The 25,720-nt window shown below is 41.1% G+C and overlaps 1 protein-coding gene across 2 annotated transcripts in view; it reads left to right on the top strand.

Moving 5' to 3' along the window:
* Nucleotides 1–23,588, top strand: part of BACE2 (beta-secretase 2) — a 45,073-nt gene extending 21,485 nt beyond the window's left edge. The window contains exons 3-10 of one of the 2 annotated variants that reach the window (XR_014525467.1): nucleotides 8–224; nucleotides 1,209–1,337; nucleotides 3,378–3,512; nucleotides 6,136–6,237; nucleotides 9,590–9,739; nucleotides 12,746–12,914; nucleotides 15,329–17,918; nucleotides 17,966–23,588. Coding sequence is in view for 1 of the 2 variants with exons in the window: in XM_083500518.1 (XP_083356644.1) it covers nucleotides 8–224; nucleotides 1,209–1,337; nucleotides 3,378–3,512; nucleotides 6,136–6,237; nucleotides 9,590–9,739; nucleotides 12,746–12,914; nucleotides 15,329–15,579 (1,153 nt within the window). In the remaining variant the exon portion in view is untranslated. Of the gene's footprint in view, nucleotides 1–7; nucleotides 225–1,208; nucleotides 1,338–3,377; nucleotides 3,513–6,135; nucleotides 6,238–9,589; nucleotides 9,740–12,745; nucleotides 12,915–15,328 lie in introns of both variants that reach the window. The other variant, XM_083500518.1, reaches the window with a different exon arrangement.
* The last annotated feature ends 2,132 nt before the right edge of the window (nucleotides 23,589–25,720 follow it).

Below are 25,720 nucleotides of genomic sequence, written 5' to 3'. Positions count from 1 at the left end.
TTCTTAGATCAAGCACATATAAGTTACTGGGCACTGTGGTCTCTGTTAAATATACCCAAGGAAGCTGGATAGGGACTCTCGGCACAGATGTTGTTACCATCCCTAAAGGAATCAACGGCACTTTTACCATCAACATTGTAACCATCTCTGAGTCAGAGAATTTCTTTTTGAAAGGTGTTCAATGGCATGGGATCCTTGGACTTGCCTATGATGCCTTGGCTAAGGTAATTTGAGTGCTTACCTACCGACTCGTACATTAAGAGCATATGGTGATCCTGCTAGGCTACCATCCCATTCTCACAATGGCCAGCCAGGTACCTAGGGGAAGCCTGGAAGCAGGGCATGGTTGCAGCAGCAGCACTGCCCACCTATGAATCCCAGCAACTGCCTCTGGACACTGGAGGGAGTACCTAACCATCAGGGCAAGCAGCCTTGTCCTCTATGAATTTATCTAATCTTGTTTTAAAGGCATCCAAGTTGCTGGAAGACAAATGAAACCCCCCAAAGTTCCTTATAATAGTCACCACATATATAGTGGTACCTCGGAAATTGAATGGAATCCATTCTGGAAGTCCATTCGACTTCTGAAACATTCAGAAACCAAGGCACAGCTTCCGATTGGCTGCAGGAAGCTCCTGCAGCCAATCGGAAGCCACAGAAGTCACATTGGACGTTCGAGTTCCAAAGAACATTCGCAAACTGGAATACTCACAGGTTTCCAGCCAGTCTCATTCCTATACCCAACCATATGCTCTTACTTGCAAAATAGTAATACTGGTTCAGAATACATGGGCAATTTCTAGATTTTAGCTGGGAAATTTAACATGTAAAATAAGCATACATGCATTGGAATATATATAAGAGAAACACTGTCCTGGTGGTGTTGGAGGTGAGGCAGGCATGTTTGTTAAGTGAGGAGGTGTAAGGCACACTCTTAATCCCATCACATGTAGAGAAATTTAGATCTGGTGTAACTTCTGACAGACATCTACAGATGGATCATTAGATTAAACATTGGTTTATTATAATATCTCTGTTGGCATGATTAATTTACATGTAAACGAGTTAACCATTTTATCCAGCAAAATGATTCACATGGGTTCTATATGGAAGGCATTGGAGAGAAAAATGCTTTCTGAGGGGGGGTATACTTGTGAACAGACACCTGATTTATACACAGTTAACACTTTGTTTTGTTTTTGCTGCAGCCCTCAAGTTCTGTGGAGACATTTTTTGATTCCCTTGTGAATCAAGCAAAGATCCCCAATATATTTTCCTTACAGATGTGTGGAGCTGGATTGCCAGTTACTGGAACTGGTACCAATGGAGGTAGTCTTGTGGGTATCTGCCAGCCTGAAACAGAAAATATTGGTGACTTTTTACCACTTTTGTGATGCGGTGAATTTAAGCCTGTTTACTTGGAATTCAGTCCTTTTCATTGCATTATGCTTTTAATTACCATATCCATTAGAAGGCAAAACAAACAGATTCAGAGTGGCTTACTCAATTTTCCATTCAGACTATTAAATTAGAGAAGCATGCATAAATTTCTCATACTTATCCACATTAAGTTTCTTTTACTGATTATTCCAATAGTGAATAAAAAAAATCTGCCTGTGGGGATTTGAAGATCTGCTCTATTGTGCTAACAGTATGATAAGTAAAATCAGCATCCAGAACTTTGGATGGTGCAGCCTTATTCAGATGTTATAGGGAGGAGAAAGGCTATGCACCCTGACCATGCACTCTAGCACCAGTCCTTACCTTCTCACATTGAGTGAGAATGTCTGGAGGGGGCTTCTAAGTGTGGGGGATTCCAAGCAGTGTACTTGCTTGGAATCCCCCACACAAACCTTCTAAGAACATTCACCTGAATGTGTAGTAATAGACCTTCCCATTCAACCCAGAATGATCAGAGCACCACAGAAAAGACTGTGTGCACCTTTACACCCTTCACTCATGTTGGGAGTTTCCTATTTCTGTATTATGTGTGAACATAGATTTTAAGATCCAAGCAACATGTGAGCAAAGTTCTGTTGGTTTCATTGTAACTTCCATGTCAATGGATATACATTTCTGGTGTCACATAAATATATATATTCTGTGTATCCTAAAAGAAACTGTGTCCCCCGCCCTCTTTCTTTTAGCTAAAGTGGATTAAGAAGTGCTTGTTTGTCTTTGCATGCTCTATTTTTGTCCATTCCTGCCCCTCACAGTTGACATTCAGCATTCTATATAGAATTTGTTTTGTAAAAGAAGCACAAAAAGTGCCATTCTATACATGCTTACCCAGATGGGTCCTGTTGCATTCAGTGGGGCCCACCCCCAAGTAAGTGTACGTTGGATAGCTCCGTAAGAAAACGTGACCCACAGCCATTAAAATCAGTGAGGCCTTCCCCCCCCATATATTTTGTGATATCTCAGCTGTTCATGGTTTTTCTTCCCATGAAGTTCAAGTTTAACAAGCAGTCTCTGCTCTGCTCAGAGTTACTTGGGCCACTAGTTTTCCTAAATGAAAATGCCTAGTGTATGGATATACTGTTTGGGTCAATATTTTAAACCATGGGGCAAAACCATTTGAGAGGGGAGGTCACAAATGTACACATGCTAATCTGCATTTGCTCTATGCCCATGCCCAGCCTCCTCCCCCATAATTGCTGCCTGACCTTAACAAGGGGGAGATGTAATAAAACTGCATCATAGTTGCCCTGACTCTTGCATTGTGTTTCTCCTCCTGTCTTATTTATTTTATTTTCCGTTGCCAGCCTTTATTCCAAATAGCTTAACAATGAAATATTGTTAAAAGCTTAGTCAATGTACAAAGATGAGAACTTTTCTGAAGTGTTCATGCACACGAAAGCTTATACCCAGAACAAACTTATTTGGTCTCTAAGGTGCTACTAGGCAATTTTTTTATTTCAACTTTTCCCTGTTATTTAAGAACTGTCTGTGACTTGCTCTTTAGAAAGAGAGAGAGAGGTAAACAAACATAAAGCCTCTCAGTCATTTTAATAGCATTTTTGACATAGAGAATGTCTGACCTCCCTGGGTTTATTACTCATAACTGGTAATACCTGAAATTATACCTTCTATAATTCTGTTCTCCCATGTATCTTAAGACACAGTCTTAAGTCTGAGCAGAAGACTAGCCATGTTCTGATTAAAATATTTTTTAAAACTGCTTTAATTTAGTTTCACTAAAAAAAACCTGACTGGGTCTGCAATGCATATGTTAAATGCATATGTTAAACAAGTGGGTTTAAAAGGCGTGTAAATACAACTTACGTCCCCTGAGCCCCATCTGACAGGGGGACATGCATGCTCTATATCTTTACTGTTGTGTGTTTGATTGTGCGGCAACCACTGTTTCCTTTCAGGTCCTGGGTGGAATTGAACCAAGCCTATACAAGGGGGAAATCTGGTACACACCTGTTGAGAAAGAGTGGTATTATCAGGTTGAAATACTCAAACTGGAAGTTGGAGGCGAGAACCTTAACTTGGACTGTAAAGAGGTATTTATAGCAAGGAAGCACAATTTAATCTTTCTGCATTCAGGGGTGGCCAATATGGTGTTAGTAGAAGCACTGGGTTGGTGGGTGCAAAAGCCCTTGAAATGGTCTTAGACTCCAACTCCCACCAATCGCAGCCATCATGGCCAATAGTTAGGGAGGGTGGGAGTTGTGGTCCATTAATGTATAGAGGGTGACCACCTCTGCATTCCAAAAATCTAGTGTAAAATGCTAATTGGTAAATGTGGAGAACAATTGGATTAGTGTAGAATCCTAAATATACTTCAGTTGTGTTGAAAAGGAATTTATTTCAGCGTATACAAATTTAAGTTAGAGCGTGTAGATGGGAGGAAAAACACTGTTGCAGATGCCAGCCTTTTTTTTCATTTGCATGCATCTGCTAGCCTCAGTTTCTCTTCCCCAGATCTCTTTTCTACTGGACTTTTCCCATGATCCTTTCATGAGTTGTCATGTACTCTGGCATCCCTAGTGTTGCCTGTGAAATGATGGAGGGTGTGCAGGTTCGTCTGCTACAAGCAGTTCTCCCTCAAACTGACCAGTCTGGCCAATTTTTATTGCTAACTAAAGGTGGAAAAGTAAAGATTTACCCCCTTTCCCTCAGATTATCTTTAAAGAACCCTAATTTTTTTTTTTGCAAAATAATCTTTGTGCTCCTAGATGATGAGACTCAGCTTCTCAGCACCGTATTTTTCGCCCTATAGGACCCACCGGCCCATAGGACGCACCTAGTTTTTTTTGGGGGGGGGGAATCAAGGGGGAAAAATTCTTCCCCCCCCCCCAGGTTTGTGCAGCCATCCCCAAGCTAGAAAAGGGAGATGGAGCGCTCCGTCTCCCTCTTCTGCCTTCAGGGACAGCCTCTCTAGCTTCCGTGGGGCAGCGGCTTGCCAGCCACCAGCCTCCAGATCAAGTCGGGGAATAGCAGGGTGGCGGCGCTCTGCCACCCCGCTATCCCACGAGCTTGTGGGGCTGGCGGGGGGGGAGCAAGCTTGCTTCTCCCCCCCGCCAGCCTCCAGATCAGGTCAGGGAATAGCGGGGTGGCGGCGCTCCGCCTCCCCGCTGTCCCCTGAGCTTTTGGGCTGCAGGCTGCTGCCCGCAAGCCTTGCGAGCCCGCGGGACCTCCTGCCGGGCTTGCAAGGCTTGCGGATAGCTTCCTGAAGCCTGGAGAGCGAGAGGGGTCAGTGCGCACCGACCCCTCTCGCTCTCCAGGCTTCAGCGAAAGCCTGCATTCAGCCCATAGGACGCACACACATTTCCCCTTCCTTTTTGGAGGGGAAAAAGTGTGTCCTATAGGGCGAGAAATATGGTAACTGTGGTTGCTTTTTAACGTCTAAGGTTGAAATCATTTTCTATCATATTTCTATCATGTTTTATATTGCTCTAACCTGACCAACTGAAGAGTGGGTACTAAAACCAATCATAACAACAATAGCAACATGGATTAGAAATATAATTAATCATATATACATAGATACTGGGGGGAAAGCCCCACTGAAGTTGATTAACACTTGTTTCTGAGTAAACCAGCATAAGACTGGGCTGTTGGTCTTACTGTCTTACAAATGTGACATGCAGAGCCGTCTTTCCCATTGGGTTTACTGGCGCGTTGCGCCAGGGCGCCGGCCTCTCAGGGGCACCCCAGCAAGTGGGGAGCTGTGCGACTTTGTCAGCAGCCTCCTCTTTCCCTCCTGCACGCCCGCCAACTGCGCCCCGTCAACCATATGGCTGGTGGGCATGCAGCTTCCTTCCCAAGCCTCTGTGGGAGGAGAGCGATCGACAATGTTGGGAAACGGTGTGGTGGGGCGCCAGAGGGATCTTTGCACCACGGCTCCGGATATGCTTAAGACGCCCCTGGTGACATGTTTTATTATATATGTGGGGTCACAAAGAGTCGGACGCAACTAAACAACTAAACAACAACAAAAATATTTATCTGCCATGGATTCAGTGGCTGGCTCTTGTGCTAACTGCTCGTCTTTCTGCCTCTGCGTCCCTCTGACTAAGTCCTTGTGCAGTTGTTCTCCCATTTTTAGAATTTAGTGCTACAACCCCTAATGTCTCGTAATTCAGATATGTATGGAAATCATCCAACAGGCTACACACCCACACCTACGCCCACACACCAGAGCTATTTTTTTGCCCAGTTCCAGTGTTAGAACTTGGGGTTCCAAGGTAGGTAAGCTCCTGTAACTTTGAAATCTGTCCACACCTGCTACAGACAAAGTTATCCAGTTTAGACATGGAAATAGTTCCCTCTTGTTCAAATTCAGGTTGTCAGCTGAGACTCTTCTGTGAAGTATGAAGTTTGTAATCCTGTCCAACAGACAATACATCTCACAGGACCAATTGAGCCTGGGGTCAGAGCTGGCTTTCCCATTAAACTTCTGCTTAGGCTGTGCTGGGGGAATCCTGCTTGGGCTCAAGGCAGCTGAGAAATGTCACTGCCTCTGTAATGGGGATTTGGAGGAGGTGTGCAGAGAGGAGCTGACATCACAGCGGGCCCTATGCTCTGCCATCGCACCACCAGAAGGAGCGGTTTTTATTGACTTTCCATTGCAGTTTGCTGCTACAGCATGTTGATGTCTTTGTTCCCCTTTCCCCTGTTTAGTACAACTCGGATAAAGCCATTGTAGACAGCGGCACTACACTCCTGCGCCTGCCAGAAAAAGTCTTCAGTGCTGTTGTGGGAGCAATTATAGAGAAATCCTTGGTAAGTTCCAGCTCATGAGACATATTGTTCCTTAAAGGAACTGTTTTAAGCAGCTGTCTTAGGACAGCAGTTTCTCAGTGGGGGGTGCCACTAAGCCACTTCTTTCCATCACAGGTGGAGGAGACTTCTTAGGTGAGGAAGTGTAACTAATTTTTAATCACCATTTTAAAAATGGCATGATTTTGTTTGACTCTAATGTATTTACAGAGTAGAAGCATTCTGTCCTTCTCCAAACTTTGAGGAGTTTGGGCTAAAACCTAATGGCTTTGTTGGCAGCCATTCCCAAAATAAGTGCTCTTTTGCCTTGCAACACAGGCTATTGTTCTCTTAAAAAGAGACACTGTGACAGTGAACAATCTTGTTTGCTCTAATGGGTTTTTATCTATGTGTGGCTTAAGGCCCAGTGTGTGGATTGTATTTACCCAAAAAAAGTGTGTGTGTTTGTTATATTGGTGTATTTGTCAGAATCCAAAATTATGACCAAGGCTCTGGCTCTAAACCTCTGCCACAAGGGAAGTCCACTCACATGTGAGCCTCCCCCCCCCCCCGATTGATACACACGGTGCACATTGTGCTACGGCAGAAGCTAAGTAGTTTGTCAAAATAGAGTGTGTATTCTGTATTTCAGAGGTGTGGAAGCTGAGGTCATCCAGATGTTGTTAGACTCCATCTTGCATCAGCCACAGCCAACATGGCCAACAGTTGGGAATTATGGGAGTTGTATTCCAACAACATCTAAAGAGCCATAGGTTTCTCATTCCCTATTATATATTAGAAAGGAATTAAACTGCACATTAAATAAATAGAGGAGAGGAAGGTGGAAAAGATGTTTCTCCTTCTCCTCTCTGATCAATAGCAGGAAGGTAAACCAGAATCAGGACGGATAAACTACAGGTTTCATATTCTATCAATCAGATCTTCTTTTCTTCTGAAAAGCATGAAGCGGGGAAATGTCCAGTAGCTGTGAAGGCAGAGAGATGAGTGATGGGAGGGAGGAGACATTGTCACTGGGAAGGGCTGCCATCTGCTCTTGAATGCCATCTTGGCACTGAATGCATGGGGCAATATCTTTTAGTCCTACATGGAAAAGGAGCAGTAACACGTGCACTAGGAAGTGAAAAGTTGTCTGCCTCCCTTGAGACTAGACTCCCCCACTGGCTGTTTTCTTAAATGAAAAGAAAGAGAAGGAAGGAACTGAGCCCAGAAATAATGAATGGAGGCTGTGCTTTGATCTTATGTCAGAAGAGCCTATCTAAATTCTTCTAATCTCCGACAGAACATTTCAACACCACTTCTAGGTTGAATTGCTCAGTGTGAAACTAACTGTTTGATTCCAGGTAAACCTATTCACCAATTTGGCTTTTTCTCACTTAACAAATAACAAAAGTAGGAAACTGGCAGATTTTTAAATAATTTTTGTGCATCTGCAGTAAGGATGGCTAGCTCTGGATCCAATGATGGATATGGATAATAACATTTGCAAAATTGCTCCACTAGTGATATATTATCAAGGGGGGGGTTCTAATGCAATTTGGGGAAAATGTAGTAGGAACTAGGGGTAACACTATACGATGACTTAGGACTGCTATTTCAATTTGTTAATCATCATATCCTGTCACTTCCAGGTGTTAAATAATACGATATGAAAACATCAAATGTAATAATAAAACAAAATAAATATAAGAACCAAGCATCACTTTACAGGGCGCAGGATTTTTTTTTAAGTGTTAAACCTTTTTTGTGTGATATTGAGTATTAGTCATACCTAAGCTTGTTGATTTCAGTGGATCTACTGTAATCATTACTGTAAATATGACTAACGTTGGCTATTACACTACTTTTTTTAAAAAGTCCTTTTAAAAGCCTGGGAGAAAAGGAAAGTCTTAGTCTGTTCCTGAAATGACATTAATATTGGCTCCAGGTTATTTAGGGAGACTTAATTTCAGGGGCAGTAGCTTCTCTCTCCTGTTTTTTCTTTTTGAAATATGTATGTTCTTCTGTCCCTGTTTACCAGAGAGAGTCGTCATTTTCACATATGTTTCTCTTGTCAATCACTGTCCCTGCTGCTGCCTTTTCAGCGTCAGTTGCTGGAGTTGTCATTCTCTTGTGCTATGTCTTGCCTTCCCCAGGGTCTCTAGAATTTAAATATTTGGGAGTTGTCCTGTTGGCATATAAATTCATGAACACTAAGCTGTCATATAGTACACATCCTGACATGCCGTGTGCTGGTGAGGCTCACTTTATTGTTTACAAAATGTTGGGCCCTCTCTTGTTTTTGCATATCTTTAACACACGCACGCGCATGCACACCCACACCCACCCCAGAGAGGACAGTGTCTTTGGAGATTGTGCGTTACACTTTGTTGCAGAGTCAATGAATAGAGTTGAAGCAGCTGATGGTAGCAGCTTAGCAAATGTGTTTTGGGAAGGGAGCAGCTGAAGACATCCCTTGTATGAGAATAGGGTGGTGGTTTTGTGCAAGCATATCCTTTTTTTGTCTGAAATGCCTGACAGCTTGCTAATAAAGTACTCAGTATCAATGTACACGCTGAACAATAGGACTGTGGAGTTGACCTTTTCTTCTTCACTCAAACCATATTTGTTTTGGTGGGAATGTTTGCTAATGACAAGGTGATAAGAGCTTCAGCTGCCTCAGAAAGCAAACACTGAGCACAAAAGACTCAGCTTAAGGAAGTGTATTTGCCCTATCCTGTATTTGTATATTTGCATTAGTGTATTATGTACCTCTCAAAAACTGTAAATGTGGGAAAGAAAGTTAGCCTGACTTGCATGGGTGGTTATATAGATTTATGTTCTTCCATATTTATTTTCTTGAATATGTTCTTATTGCACTTGAAATAAATGGTTCATGCTAACACATGTCTACTCAGTTCTTTTGAAAGCTTTCTCCCAGGTAAGTGTGTAAGGAACTCCAAAGTTCAATCTGATGCTAATTCAGTAGAGGTGAAATGAAAGAAAGGGCTGACAGGGTTAATTATCAGTCCAATAAAATAAGTGGACAGATGTATTTTTTTTTTTAGCAGAAAGACATTTTGATCTTCAAAAGCTTGAGACTTTAATCAGCAAGGAAGCGAACAGAATCAAGGCTAGTTATTGTTCAGAGGTCATGATACCATGGACTCTTCCTAGTTATTGTATCACTTGCATACTTTTCCCACTTCCAGCGTGATTTGCCACTGCCCTTTGAAACCAGGATCACATGCTCCCAGCTGCTTCTTTTCCAGGAATTTTGCTAATGCTTCTCCTCAAGACTGTGCCTGTTCATAGGTGACAAAAAACAGGATCTCATTAATTCAGCCTAATGTCCCCACCTCCTCCATTTTCTGTATAGATTCAAGAATTCTCACCTGGATTTTGGAATGGTGTACAGCTTGCTTGCTGGGCTAAAACTGAACAGCCTTGGACCTTCTTTCCAGAGATATCTATCTATCTGAGAGATGAAAATTCCAGCAGATCATTCAGGATCACTGTCTTTCCACAGGTCTGAACAAGCCCTTTATTGTAGTGTTCATCAAGAGAAGCAATAATTTCATTGATCGTACAGCACTTAATGAGTACTTCGTTGAAGATTTTGGCATTTGTATATACTGCCTTTTTAAAAACAGGATTTATAGTGCTGCTGTTCTTTCCCACACTAACTCAGAAGGTTGGCTGCCCTTTGGTGGAATCTTGCTGGTCTCCTCATCACTAATAGTTCAGTGCTTGCTTATTGTTCTGTAGAGATCTTTTCAGCAGCAACACAATAACTCTGTTCACATGACATAGTTCACATGACATAGTCAAAATAAAAAAATTCCTTCCAGTAGCACCTTAAAGACCAACTAAGTTAGTTCTTGGTATGAGCTTTCGTGTGCATGCACACTTCTTCAGATACACTCTTCACATGACATAGTAAGCTAGCATATCCAGCCAGTTGGAATGGGAGGACAGGATTATGTCAGTATGCCACGCCCCCAATCCATATGCAGTCATTTCAACGTCAACATGGAAAACCAGAGTTTGCAATTGCCCAGATATGGTCCTACAAGGGTACAGTTCAAGGAAGCATAAATTCCATACAGATATTGTACTGAATATACACAACCCCCTCGCATTCTGTACATTTGCTGACTCTGCCATGGAGTCCATAACATAGAAGACTAGAGGACTATGCGAGTCCTTTAATCAGCTATCCCGCTGCGCTCCAAAGGCTTGCGGATAGCCACCTGAAGCCTAGCGAGCGAGAGGGGTTGGTGCACACCGATCCCTCTTGCTCTCCAGGCTTCACTTCGCTGGAGAGGTGCTGCACAGTTTTCCTTCTCTGCGCAGCGCCCCTTCAGCGAAGCGGGAGGAGAAATGGAAGGGGCTCCGTTTCTCCTGCCGCTTCGCTGAAGGGGCGCTGAGCAGAGAGGGTGAGAATTCCCCCCCCCCCGTTCTCCCCCTCTAAAACAGAGTGCGTCCTATGGTCCGGTGAGTCCTATAGAGTGAAAAATACGGTAATCAATAGGCCTATTCCTGTTTTGTGATTCTACATTTTCAGGAAAATGGTGGCTGGTTCACGCATGATAATTCTTTAGAAATGTGCAAGTCTCTTGCCAGACTCACTGCCAGTAGACTTTCATGGACAATCTTTTTTGCACCATGCTGGTGTTATAGACCATTATAGATGTCTTTTCATTCATTGCTCAGGTGGAGCACCCCTGAATAAATTCAATCTGGCTAGGATCCTGACAGCAGACATTTACACTCCTGGAGTGTCTACACGGGGGTGGGGGTGGTCATGATGTTTGAACTAGCCCCTTGGTTTGTGGGAATGACACAATGCAGTCCAACTAGTCTTAGCCAATTTATAAGAAAATCTGCTTTTAGACTAACTAGTTAATTCTTTTCACGGGGGGAGGAAGTACTAAAATTCCTTCTCCCCCCCCCCACAGGAGCATTAATGAAGTGATATTTTATGAAGCTATTATGATCTTTATCATCTGAGTATGCAAAGATTGTGAAGCCGATTGACGAGGGTCCACAAATTATTCATGTAAATCTGATTATCTTGAAATATTTCTGTAAGCTTAAGTGTTTCCTTGCCCGTACTTTCAAGCAGCTTTAATGAAGCAAATGTGACTTTGAAATGGCCTTCAGTTGTAATTCCAGGCTTAAACTTTTAATGAGCAGCCAAGTAACATAGGGACCTGTTTTTGCTTTGATGGCATTGTGCATTCTGAAGTCTAGCTTATTTCAATATATTGTTAACACTATTTTAGGAAAACACATGCACATTGCTAGGTAGAGTCTGGATCAGTTTTAATTTGGAGTATATCCTACACAAAATTGTAGTTGTTTTTCTTATTTCAGTAATTTTGTTGCCGCTGATTTGTGTAATGCAAGCTTGTCACACAGGACCCTGTTCTCCTGGCTCCACCATTTCTCTAAGCCAGGTTGTCATGTATATCCCATATGCAAAAGGGTGCTTAGAATGCCTACCTGGGACATATGACATACTTCATAAAAATTGACTCTGGCTCTCATTGATCAGACGGTCACTCCATCCAAGGAGAGGGGACAGATCTTTTAAAAGTTGAGCTGCTCTTGGCACTTTGGTCCCTCTAACTGTCAGGGATCCAGGCCAGATCTTCCACACCACCAGGAAGTTGACCACCCTTCCTGTCCACTTGTAGGTAGACTGAGATAATTGTGCTGCTAGTAATTAGGACTGACGTAGTCTGCTTTTGGAGTTATTGGACTCTTTTTTGCTTTTAATATTACTGTTGAACCTTATTGCCCTCTTCCTTATATATTTTTAACAAAGTTTCACAATTTGGACTAGTGGAGTCAAGTGTGTGATGGCCACCCTCCGAATCTGGGAATCTCCACTTGCCTAGATCACTTTGGATTTCACACTATTGGAAGTCTTAAGACCAGAGTTGGTAAAGCCAGGAACGTGTTCTACTCTGAGGGAGAAGCAGAGGATTGGGGGGAGCTGGCTTTACACTCTGAGCAAATTTGCAAGGAATTGGCTGGAGAAGTGAGTTGTGCTGGTCCAGGATTTAACCATTAATTTGATATCTCCAGTTTTCACTCCTGTTTGTGGGGCTGTAGGTTACCAAAAGATGGTGGTAGTGGTGGTGGCAACGGCAGCCACTGAATAGTAATACCTAACTGGCAATAATGCAGGGCTATTGTGTAGCAGTTGCAAAAGGAAGGAGGGCACAAGAGGCTGTCATGAGCACACACGCATACACACACACCAGCTGAAGTCAATTGTGGAATGGTGAGGAATGGTGGAAAGAAGTATACAAATTTCTGTGTGAAAAGTAAGTAGGGTTTATTCATTTTGAGTTCTTGACAAGCCGCAACTTAAAACCCAGCATTTCTAGAGTTAATGGAGTCATTATCCCATCCTTTGTAATTTGGCTGCTGTTGTGTGTTCAGATCTTATCTGCTAATCTTCTAAATTTAGGTACTGTATATTGCTGCTCCTTAATTGTATTTTTTTCTTTCCAAATAACAGCTTTATATTCAGCCTGCTTTTGAGGCTAGTCAGAATTTACGCTGTTATCGTTTCGGCATCTCCTCTTCTACCAATGCTCTGGTCATTGGCGCGACAGTGATGGAAGGATTCTATGTCATATTTGATAGAGCTCAAAAGAGAGTGGGCTTTGCATTAAGTACTTGTGCTGGTAAGAAACCACTTCTGAATAGCATATACTTAACAATTTAAGGTAGCACCTGACATTTTATTATTATTATTATTATTTTCATTTATTGGATTTGTGTACCACCCTTCCTCAAAAGATCTCAGGGTGGTTCACAATATAAGCTTAACAATCTGCTTTTAAAAAATCACATAAAAGAACCTTGTCCGAATACTTCAAACGTTGTTTGCAAATCTGCAAATTATTTTTTAGCGCTGTTGTGTGGGTTGCAGTTTTAATCTTCACAACAATCTTGTAAAGTAGAATAGGCATTCAGATTATTTGCCAAAAGCCACCAAGGAGCTTCAGAAGTGAGCTGGGCTGGTATCTGAAAACCACGCAACTAGTTCCATGTGCCCAAGGGAACTATGGACTCGCATTTCTTCAATTCCTATTCCCTGTTACAAATTGCTTTGGAAACTGAGGGAATTGTCAAATGCAATTCAGCATTATGCAGGGAGCTTTCTTGTTCAGAAGGGGGTGGGAAATCTGTTGGGCTTCAGCCCCAAAATAATTATTTGAATTCCAGCTTAGGCCTCTTGGTTATACCTGAACCTGAATCACACACACGTGCATGATGGTCTCAGATTAGTGCAGGCTTGTTCTGGAAAGGAATATTAATTTTTGACATACAGTCTGAGAAGCAATTTTGCTGTTACATTTCTGAAAAAAGCAAATATGCTGTTACATTTCTCAGTAAAGCAAATATGAATCAATGTGATTGCCCTTTTGAAATAAGATGCTTTTTGGAAATGAAAAGCCCAAATGTATGTTGGAAGTACTTGAATATAGAGTTTTATTAATACTCTTATTGCAGCTCTAATAAGATTACTTGATAGTCTTAAACTGTCTGTAATATCTTCCCATTTCAGATAAATTACTAGGCAGGGGAGAGGTTGGGTGAGTAGGAAACCAATAGATAGAATATAAACCTTTTGATATACAAGAACAGGAGAGTTAACAGGGACCTGAAATCATTCATTTTGCTAGAAGGAGAACAGAATGTTCACTTGGACTTTATTTTAAGATGAAATTTTGTATTCTGTGTGACTTTCATGTGAGAGTAGTATGACCAAATGGGACAGTGAAAAGCTTAATTTAATGTGTAGCTGGATTTTGTTTATATATTTATCTGGTTGTTCTTCAATATGCACACTTCCTTTAGCTTGGATTTAATGGAGAACTTTAAGTGTTATCACCATATGTAGTCCTAAACCTACCCACTCACAGGACTTTGTGGGGCAGCAGAAGAATCCACAGATTGCCTGCTCATAACAGCAGCTGTGGAAGATCGGGGGGGGGGCATAATTGGGTGGGTCTGATCCCTTCATCACCTCCAGGCTGGCACAGTGATCTGGTTCAGTTCAGAATGGCACAGCGATTGGGTCCAGTGGATCCCAGGTTGGCTTTTTCCCACACCTTATCCATCCTTGGAATGTCCCACCGTAGGGCTTTCTGCTGATAGGAGTACCATCAACAGGCCTCCCACTTGTGGGTGGTTGCTGGGAGGCTGGCTCAACTGGGTGAGCTAAGTGAAGGAACACCTCTGGTCAATTAAAAACAAGCCTACAGCCCAGTACAAGGGCAGGTTTGGATTGCTCTCTCCATATTAAACCATGGTTTAGTGTTACAAAGATTAGCTGCAGATAGTGTTGGGGTTATGCACTCCTGCCTCCAACTGCCTCTGGCACAACCACAAGAAGATCAGAAGCTTTGAATTCCACTTTAGATTAACTAAATTCTAGCATTGCATTTGAACATTAAACTGTGTTTAATCTTACCTATGGTTTGTTGAAACAAGCCAAACTGGAAACTGTGATTGTCTCAAAACAGCAATAGCTTGGCATAATAAAATGAGATGTGAACGAGCTTCATGCACCTATACTCAGCTACATCCCATGATCCAGAAAACAACCCATGAAGTCTGAATTGTGGTTTCCTGAACTGGGAAATGATGGTTTTTGGTTTATCCCAAACCATCCAGGATCTTAAATGGTTTTAAATTGGCTTAATAATGATACACATGAACCAAGAAACTAACAGAAAAACAATAGCAAACTGAGACTTCATGGCTGCACCTCACAAAGGAAGGGCCGAGTGGCTGCTTGTAGAGTAACACAGCTTTTTCACATCTTTGCTTATTAAGCAGAGAGATGATCATCCAATCATAGCCATGGTTTGAAGTTAGCTTATTTCAATGAACAGAAAATACAGCAAGCTGTGTAAAATGGAAGTGAATGCTTCAGAACTTGCAAGCCTGAGAATTGTCTAGACTCACTCTTGCAGTTCCAAACTATGGTTTAGTGTACCCAGCCCTAAATATTTACATGCATATAACAGTTTAAAGCTGTAAGCCTTTTAAACATTTGTGTGTCTCTCATTCCTTTGTTCTCTTTTAGAAATTGGAGGTTCTCCAGTATCTGGGATTGAAGGTCCTTTTGAAACTACAGATGTAGCAGGCACCTGTGTGTCCACAATATCCTTCCATGAACCGTTGTTGTGGATTGTGTCCTATGCACTGATGAGCTTCTGCGGACTTGTCCTTCTGGTGCTCATTGTCTTACTGCTCCTGCCTGCTCGCTGTCGTCGTCATTCTGACAATGACATTGTAAATGATGAATCGTCCTTAGTACGGCATCGGTGGAAATGAAGAATTCAGTCCAAGCTCAAGGAATACTTGCACTTTGCTTAGCAGTACTATGGACAGGCTGTTCCAACCAAAGGTAGAAGTCCAGGCTTCACTCCTTGCAAACTTAAGCACATGTTTCACCAGAAGATGTTCTCCAATTCTGCTGCCTCATAATTTCTAAGCTTTTTTTCTAACAATTTTTTGAACCAAATACATATACTGTATAATCACTCCAAGTGCTACTCTGCTTTTCTAGTTGACAATCATGCAGCTCAGCCAATAAGTACATTTTTTAAAATGCTAAATACTTATTCCATAGTTCGAAAAAAATTGGCTTCTCTATTCCCATCCCCACCCCACTCTAAGAAAAAAACAAAAAATGTTTGCATGTGTTTGGTAAGCCATTATTCAAACTTTGGATACCAAATCATAATGATGAACCAAAAGCTTTATTTATGTCTGTTTTTCTTATTATCCCCATTCTATTTTTTTAAAAAAAATCAGTAGGTTGATTGTGAAGCTTCATCAGTGGACAGTGGAAAATGAGGTTAGCAATACAGACTAAATATAATCCCCTCACCCCTTCAGACCAAGGAGAGTATCTTGCACTTTCAATGGATCTCTCTTTGTAACTCTCAGGAGAAATGAAGTAGGGAAAAACATTGAAACCAAAACCTATTGTGCAGCCTTAGTATAAAACAAGACTACCTCCGAATATACAAGGATGCCATTCAGAAGTGTGATGCAAGTTCTTGACATAGAAAAAGATTCATTCCACGGGAATACAACACAACTACTCAATTTCCTTTCAGCTGTCCTTTCAAGATTTTTTCCACTTAATGGCATTTGAAAATATTTGACTTTGCCACCCACATTAGCATCCTGTGTTCTGAATCCATGCATAGCTAATTTTTGAATGGGTTCTTCAAGCCTTTGTACATGCATCCTGCAAAGCAGATGGGCTGTAGGGGCAAGTGTCTCTCTTTACACCTTTTGGGTATGTCTCTAATGCCTAGCACTTGAAATGAAAACAATGCAATGTAAGGTGAATCTTCAGTTGAAAAGTGGCTCATTTGGCTGTGGCCTCAGCTGTGAAAGGCAAAGGGGTGTTTTTTTTTTCATGAATGGACAGTGAGCTAGGAGGTGGGCCAGATGATGAATATGAACATTTTAATATCTCTGTGGCAAGAGTAAGGCTCTAGGACCTGTGCAGAAATATCTACAGCCATGCCAACTTATGCCCATGTATCTTTGTACTTGCAAGCTTAAGGACAGCTTGTGTTGAAATCAGTATGTGGCAGCAGCATTCCTACAACCCATTTAGGCCAGTCTTCCCCCTCCCCAAAGGCTTCTGCAGGCTGAAATACTTGTATGAATAGGCTGTGTCCATACTCAAGTCTTTTGACTTGTAGAGAGAGGGAGGAATCTGTCCAAAAGCACTGAAAACAAAACTCATAAGTTTTGCATAGGTTTCCAGTTGAGAGTCAAACTTGAGATTTATTAAATTAGTAAAGTGTTTCTACTATTTGATTTTCAATTTCCTCTATACTTAATGATCCAGTACTAAAGAAGCTAGGAAACGCTTTAATTCTGATAAAGACAGCACAATCTCTTCCCCCTCATCCCAGTGATTACCATTCTCTTATTAAAATCTTCCATGTGCTTGGTTGATCACTCACATGGGATTTTTGATGTCCAAGCAAGGATGTGGAAAATAGCAGCTTTTGTTATATAGACTGGGGGCCTGTATGCTTTCCTCTTCACATTTTACTCTTCTGGTTCCATTGCACATCACATTTTGATCCCCTCATGGATGCTTTTTGTACAAGCTTACAGTGCTTTTAGTGCACAGGTACTAAATCTGTTCCACCAGTGATGCCAAGTCAGTAACTCTGCTTTGCAAAGGTTTCCATTTCATGTCCATACTGTTCCCTAAATACATTTGGACAAGACTCTTTACCTTCCATAGTTTTTCCCCTGATGGATCTGGATATCATATGCGATGGGAGTTTTCTACAAAGTGGGGAAAATTATGGCTCAAAATGTTGATCACACACAGCTGTTAAGCCATTCTGAAACCCAATCCATCGTACAGTTTTGCCTTTTATTCTTAAACCAGAAAGGCACATGTCAGAGAAAACTTGTTTTCTGTTTAGAGGGAAGTAAATTATTCTGCTCCCCTGCTTCCGATTTGATTTTTCTGGTTCATAAGTAACATTCAAAAGCAAGCCCTTTTTTATTTAAAGTCACACTCACACACACACTGGTTGTGTGTGCGCACATGTGTATAGAATCTTTTCATCACATGGTAAGCTGTCAGCTATTGTCTATGTGAAGAATACCTAAAACCCTTGAAGCATGTATATAAGCCCTTTGCTGATACTGAAGCAGGGGAACATGCTGGCAGATTATCGGAGCATCATTATAAGTTTTCCTTTTAATGGCAAATTTATCTGGAGATTTTCACTTGGCAGTATTTCACTTCAGTGCCTATTAAATAATGATTTCATTTTGAATTGGTGGTTTGGACACTGTAAATATAAATACTTGAAAAAAGCATAAGCAATAATAAAATATAAGAAACAAACTCATGATATATAGTGGGATTCCTTGCCACAAAAATATGGCTAATGAAGACGGTGCTGTCTGACATTTGCTTATAGCACAACTTTCATCCATCTTTCTAAACTGAGATGTCCAGTGGCAGATATTATAGTAGTTTATTGTTCTGTTGCTCAGGCAACCATGTCAGCACTGAAAAGGTTCAATTTTTAACCTGAAACACATTAAGAAAATGCACTGTGAAATACGTTGCACCTCTCAGCTTTGCATGTGCCCCCCCCTTACATTTTTCTGTTGTTAAAATTCTTTAAAGAAACTTGTAACTAAATTGAAAACTTTTAGAATAAGAGGAATGATTGGGATGGGGGGGATTGCCCAATAATATACATTGTTTTAAAAATGGGAAATGTGCTTTCCACCAGAAACTGCCGTTCTTGACCTTCAGCTGCTACATCCTGCAGTAAACATTACTCCCAATTTGCCGTGAAATTTAATTTTGTTCCCTGACTTTTAAAATAAAGATATATTAGTGGAAATACAGGATTCAGACTGAATCACAAGGTTGTATCTGTTCTCTGAGACAGTGTGCATGATCAGCATACTCACGTGAAGTATCTGCAGCTGGCCAGTATCTCTAAGGGGCAGCAAAAATATGTGCTCGTGTGGTTTGGTTTGCTTGCTTAAAAAAACACTTAATTACAGTTTCAACATTAGCATATTAGGCAAGATAAGAACCTACTTCCGGACAAGTGCATTGTAAAAAAAATAAAAATGCAAGTGTTTTGCTGTTTTGTTCAGATATCAGTTTTCTGCCACCTCCATTCTGAAATGTTTTTGTTCAGCAACAGCTGTATCTTGTGAGACTGCTGAGAATGCTATTGGAAGAAACTCTGTTTGACTTCTTGGATCACCTTAATGGCTTTACTGGCAAAGAGAATAGATAGAATGCAGTAAAAATAATCATGTGTTTTCTGTAATATACAGTGCTCAGTGAACTGAAACTCAGTGCAAAACATTTTGTTACTATACTTCTGCAATAGGTGTTAATAGCAGTTAATAGGGATTGCTTTTTAAAAAAGAAAAGAAAAGAAAAATAACATTCTTGCCATTTGGCCTTCTGATTGATCACCACAAAAATATTCCAATTCCTGTGTCTTTCTCCTTTACAAAATAAAATAAAATAAAATGCTAACTTGGACAGCAGTTCATCTGTCTTGGTTGAAGTAATCCTGTTGCATCTCAAGATGGTGTTTCTTACTAGAATGAAGGCATATTGGAACCTGCTTGCATTGTAAGCTAGATCATTTTTCTGCTGCTCTATTAATTGCCCGTGTACATTGTTTGGATTGTTCCCATATTCAAGGTCTTGAAAGATCTTCCAACTGACCCACTTCCATGATGTTAGAATTTTGAGTGTTGGATTCTGGTAGCATTAGAATGGGAAACTTGTGCCAAAGTAGAAGAGGTGGAAGTAAAATATATGTAATATATGTCAAAGTTGGTGCTGGGCAACTGACAGCACTCTTGAGATTATTTGGGAGCCAAGAATCTAGAGCCATGAGAGGGACCAGTTGTCAGAACTGATAAGCAAGGCAGGATTGAGGGACAAGCTAGGCGTAGCAACTGATGGACAAGTTGGGGCCAGAGGACAGGCACACACCATGGCTTAGAAATGCCTTGTAGTGCAAGGAAGGGCCCACCTTTTATACTCTGGATCCACTGACCAGCCTTGGTGGGTGGAGTCAGTCCAGAAGCTTCTTCACTGAGAAGGCTGCTAGCTGCAGTTCAGTGATTTACCACATGAGATTCCAGCAGTTCCTGACAGCCAAGAGGTTTAACCTCCCTGTTTAATGTGGTAATTGTACTCTAGAAAGAGGTTGCGATGTTGGTAATTTTAGATAATGTAAAGCATCTATGATATTCTGCTGTGTTGAGCTATAGCCAGAGGCTTAATCGTATTTTTACATATTTATTTATTTTAAAAAAGTTTGTTCCTTGATATCTGTCAAGACTGCCTATAATGTTATCTAGAGTCTCCTACCTCTCTGGGACCTACTTGAAATTCAACTTGGGCTGGTTCTGTTCCACAACCTTTTTTCCTGATAGGCTTTTCCCCCTTCTTCATATTTAGGAATGGGTGGATTAATTCCATCTTCTGAAGGGGATGTTTTACATTTCACAGAAACCATTCTACACAACAACGACATACAAAGCTCTTGGTTACTTTGAAAAGTGAATTTTAATGAGTCTGGCTATATTTTTCCTCAAAATCACAGTGTTCGCACATTGTCAGGGGTTGGGTAAAGCATTTGCATTTATTTTCAGCCATATTCTTGATGCCTATAAGAATTTTCCAGATTTGAAAATAAAGGTGAAGTGTATTGTCTTCTGTGGCAAGGTATTATTGTGAGTGTGCATCCACATTGTCAGACTTAAATTAAACTGAAGTCTGGGAAATTCAACCAACCTCATTGACACAGTGGTTTAATATAAATATACAAATACTAATTAATAAATTTGGATATGCAGAGAAGAAGGCATCTCAATACATAATACTAAGGAGGAAGGATCCCCATGTAGAAATTTTCCCCATCTAAATTGCCATGGATTGTACCTGACACTGTCAGTGCATGAGTGATTTTCATGCGTGCAACAGAACTTCACTTTGGAAGTGTACAGGAAGGGAGAAGGGGAAGGGGACGTTCCACTGGGCAAGCAGAAGTCCACTCACTCAACACTGGATTCCACCCATGTAAGGTTACAGGAGTAATCTGCCTACTAAAATTGGGATGGAATATAGAATATGTGCATAATGATTCTAAAATCGAAATCGGCCTTCCCTAATCTGGAGCACTCTGTATGTTTTTGACTGCAGCTATCATCCATTCCAACCAGCATGGCCAGTGGATCAGAGACATTTGGGGTTGTAGTCCAAAACATTTGGTGGTTGGGGAAGGCTGCTCTAAATGGCTTGATTTGTTTATTTTTTTTATTTGTGTGTGTGTGTGTGTACATACACACACACAACAAAATATTAACTTCAAGTGCTTACTGCATTCATCTTTAGTAAAATATGTTATTAATGGATTGTTGTATTGAAGTACATCTTCCCTATAGAAGAATGAAATTGGAACCATAGAATTTGCAATTCTATTAACTGGTTTAAACTTGTCTAAATATTGTACTGTTATTGCGTTCTTATGATTACGTACAATTTGAAGTACATTTCAGAGAAGCAAGCCTCACTCACTGTGTTAGACCCTCAGATAGGCACACTATAGGTGTTCATAACCTAGTAAGCAGCCTTAATATCTTTTCCCAATAAGAAAACGTTGGGCCTGAGTAGTGTGTTATAGGGGAAATGCTTTAAGCAATTGGTTACTATTTCTGTCTTCCATGGACTCCTATCCATGGGCAAATCTTCCTTGTAATCTGAGTACTTTGCGTTATTATCAATATTTTGCTAACAATGCAGGGTGGGGGTGTTGAATGACTGAAATTAAAAAGAAAACTAATCCTGACACACTGGACTTTTGTGTGTTTGTGCAGCCCCCTGAGCATAAAAATGTAGCACGTCAGGACAGGAGTCCTAACATAGTCTGCCATGGCTTGAGAGTTTTGAAATGGTAAGGAGCTGTTTGATTTGTTTTGATACTAGGGTGTCATTGTGTCCTTCTTTATAGAGGACAGTCCTCTATGTGAAGAGCTGTTTAGTTTTGATTAACAATAAGGGAGAAAAGGGGCCTTGGCATTGACTGCACCTGGACAGTATCAGACTGAGCAGGCAGGAACACAGAACACTTGGGACAGAGTCTTCCCCACAGTGGTGAAATGTGTTTTATTTCTATTACATTAATTATTTCTAAATATGCATCTGTACATATGTTAGCATGTGCAAATTTTATTCAAATCTCTTGCCTTTTTATTTTGGGAGATGCTTTTCCTCAATTTTGGCAATGTGTAAGTGGGGATGCGGGTGGCGCTGGGGGTTAAACCACAGAGCCTAGGACTTGCTGATCAGAAAGTAGGCGGTTCAATTCCCCACGATGGGGTGAGCTCCCATTGTTCGGTCCCTGCTCCTGCCACCCTAGCAGTTCGAAAGCACGTAAAAGTGCAAGTAGAGAAATAGATACAGCTCCTGCGGGAAGGTAAACGGCGTTTCTGTGTGCTGCTCTGGTTTGCCAGAAGCAGCTGAGTCATGCTGGCCACATGACCCGGAAGCTGTACGCCGGCTCCCTCAGCCAATAAAGCGAGATGAGCACTGCAACCCCAGAGTCATCCATGACTGGACCTAATGGTCAGGAGTCCCTTTACCTACGTGGCCACCAGATTAGCTAGAAAAGAGAGAGCTCAACAGAAACAGGTGTGTCATGTCAGCCTGACACTGTCAAATTATTCCACTAAACTTTTGTTAATGGGAAATCCTGCAATGTGTTTGATTTGCTGGTGAGAACTGCACTGTATGTTTTGGCTTTTTTGTTGTTGTTAATGGAGGGTTAAACCAATGGATTTGTAGTAATAATCTTCCTAAAGTATTGCAGAGGAAGGCGACCCCACTGAAAGGCACCAAGCAAATCATTAAGATGTTAGGAAAGAGGATTAGCCAACAATGTGTGAACTGTATATTTTGGTAATACAAACTGAGCTTCTAAAACTCTAAGTTGGTACAGTTGCTTAGCTTACTGAATACTGTGGTACCTCAGTTTACAAACTTAATCCATTCCTGAAGTCTGTTCTTAAACCGAATCCGTTCTTAAACTGAGGTGCACTTTCCCTAATGAGGCCTCCCACCGCCGGTGCCCTTCCACTGTTCGGTTTCCATTTGTAGACCAAGGTAAAGTTCGTAAACCGGAACACTACTTCTGGTTTTGTGGAGTTCGTAAACCGAATCGTTTGTAAACAGGACTGTTCTTAAACTGAGGTATCACTGTATCTTTTTTTAAAAAATCCTGATACACCTCTAACATTCAGACCAATTAAAATCTGTTGCTCTGGGGATGCAGAGTTGAAGGAAAGTACAATCTGGCCTCTGCTGTCCACCAGGAGACTAGCTAAGGGCTACTGGGTTGTGCATGCATGCCAAATACAGGGAACCCCACCTGTCCAGATCAGATGGTCCTGCTGAGATGATGTCATTTTAAGAACTGCTGCTTGAAACTTGCTGGCTTCCCCATTCCCTCCTCCATTCCTTTTGTATCATGTCTATTAGATTGTGAGCCTGAAGGCAGGAGTTGTCTCGTCTTTCCATCTCTTAAAACAGTGCACTGTAGCTTGATAATAAACTACAGCGGGCCAAAATCTTGCATTACTAACACTTTTTTAATATGAGATGCTAGAAAACTTGTCAGTTACTACTAGATTTTTTTACCTGTTCATAATTTTTGTACTTCCAAGCTTTTCTGTTCACAGATGTACCATATGTGGAAATATTTCCTGCTGATTTAAATTAATAAACTAATTTAACCTCTTGTGTGTGTGTTTGTGTGTACGCTTAATGCTCTTTATGTTTATGCCATGTCATCAGTGTTCATAATGCCATTACATAGGCAGCATAGGCAGGTAACAGCATAGTGAGGAAATGGAGGGAAGAACATGGAAATAGGCAGTGTCTTTGGAATGAGAAGCTCTTCCTTCACACAGGGTGATAGGCATTGGAGGAGCACAGGTCACAGGCAGTGATGCAAAGAGAATAATGAGTGAAAGAATTCTGAAACTCCTGGAACTGGTACCAATTTGAAAACAAATTGTAGTTATAAAGTAAGCATAGAATAGGTCACTGGGTGAAACCCTAGCCTTGCTGAAGTCTATGACACTTAATTTAATTCCTTTCTACAGCACTTTGTTAAGTATAAATGAAGGCAAATTTGACCCAAGGGCAAAATATAAATATTTATATAGCTCAAGAATACAGCAAGCTGGACTGAAAAATGCAGCAAGAAATACTAGCTATAATTTGATTTCACATACAGCGGAAGAAAAGAATGGGGGAATGTTATGCATCATAAACATGGAAGTTATTTCCTTTCTTTTGTACAATTAAAAATCAAAAGGGGAATAAACTCATTTCTGCTGTTTAAACCCATTCTGCCAGCTACTGATGTAAGCAACAGATACTGATCAACCTGCTGGAAAATTTACTCTAGTCATGCAGTAAGACTCAGATGCTCATAAGGCAATATAGGACCAATATGATGTGAGATCCATCTAGATATGTGCATGAAAGACCAAGGAAAAGCGTAGGAACATAAGAAAGCTATAAGAAAGCATAATTTACAAAAGATTTGTGGTGTGTGAACAAATTCAAGAGAGCCTTAATTCTGGTCTTAAGCAGCATATATTTTTCTTTAAAAAAATCTTTGGATGTTTATTATTTATGTTATACAGAAGTATTGCAGTGACTTACAGCATATTTAAAAACATACAGTCTAATAAGATATTCAAAACCATTCAATTCATTCAATTCATTAAATATATGGAACACCCACACACATAACAGCTGCAAGTTGGATAGCACACTAGTTGTTAAATTTAAAAATGTCTCAGTTGATCTAAAAGTAAAATGCACTGTATCATTCACAAGGTGGCACTCTTATACAATCTTCCAAATGAATTGGAAGTCCCCGTTGCAAGCTTAAGCTGCCTAAAATGACACACTGCCATACATGTCTGGTGCAACTAAAAGAATAAATTGGACACATCTAGACATGCATCATTTCTCGACACGGTAATTCAGTTTTGCATTGTTTCACAACACAGTAATTCAGTTTTACTAGCAATGAAACAAACCCCTTTCCAGCCCCAGGAAGAGTGAGAGGACACACAGCAGCTGACACACTAATGTATAGAGACACACAGTTTGGAAAGCTCTGTTTTAGAAGCTGACCACTCATCAGGACTCTGGCAGCTGCATTTTGAACCAGTTTCCAGGTTGTCTGTAAAGGCATGTAGGGTGCATTACTGAAGACTCGTCTGGATACAACCAGAGCATGGCTTACAGTAGCTAAGAGTGCCCTTTCGTGGACCTGAGCCTCTTCCATCACATACAGAAAGTGTATTATGGGAAGTGTATGCCACCCCACAATTCATAACTTTTGTTTGTTTGTTTAGGGGTGGGGGTTAATATATTTTATAGCAGCTCTCTTGATAAGAACTATCCTTAGACCTTCATCTCTTCCTGCTGCCCCTCAGAGGGAGCTATGGAGGGTGGGGATAAGCTAGAGGGCCTTTTCAGCCATGGCCCCCACTGAAGGATGTCATTTCTTCTCCCAGTCATTTGATGGGTGGTGACAATTTTGCTGCCTGTTGGTGCTATGCCATATCGTCGCAGCTACTTATTATATGTCATCATGTGGATTTCCGTTTTAATATTTTGTACTTTTACTAACTTTGCTTATGCCATGTACAGGGCCGGATTTAGGTTTGATGAAGCCCCAAGCTACTGAAAGTAATGGGGCCCTTTATATATCCAGCTGTCCTTTGTCAACAACAAATTGTTTTTTGTGCGGAATATATGTTATATGGTAATTTATGGACCTAACAGGTGTCTAAAGCCATTTGCACATAACAAATAGGAGCCTACACAACAGAAAACACTGTTGCT

This window comes from Podarcis liolepis (genome assembly GCF_965112155.1).
Source record: "Podarcis liolepis genome assembly, chromosome: 4".
In the NCBI taxonomy this organism is placed as follows: Eukaryota; Metazoa; Chordata; class Lepidosauria; order Squamata; family Lacertidae; genus Podarcis; species Podarcis liolepis.
This window is presented reverse-complemented; position numbering and strand designations above follow the sequence as displayed.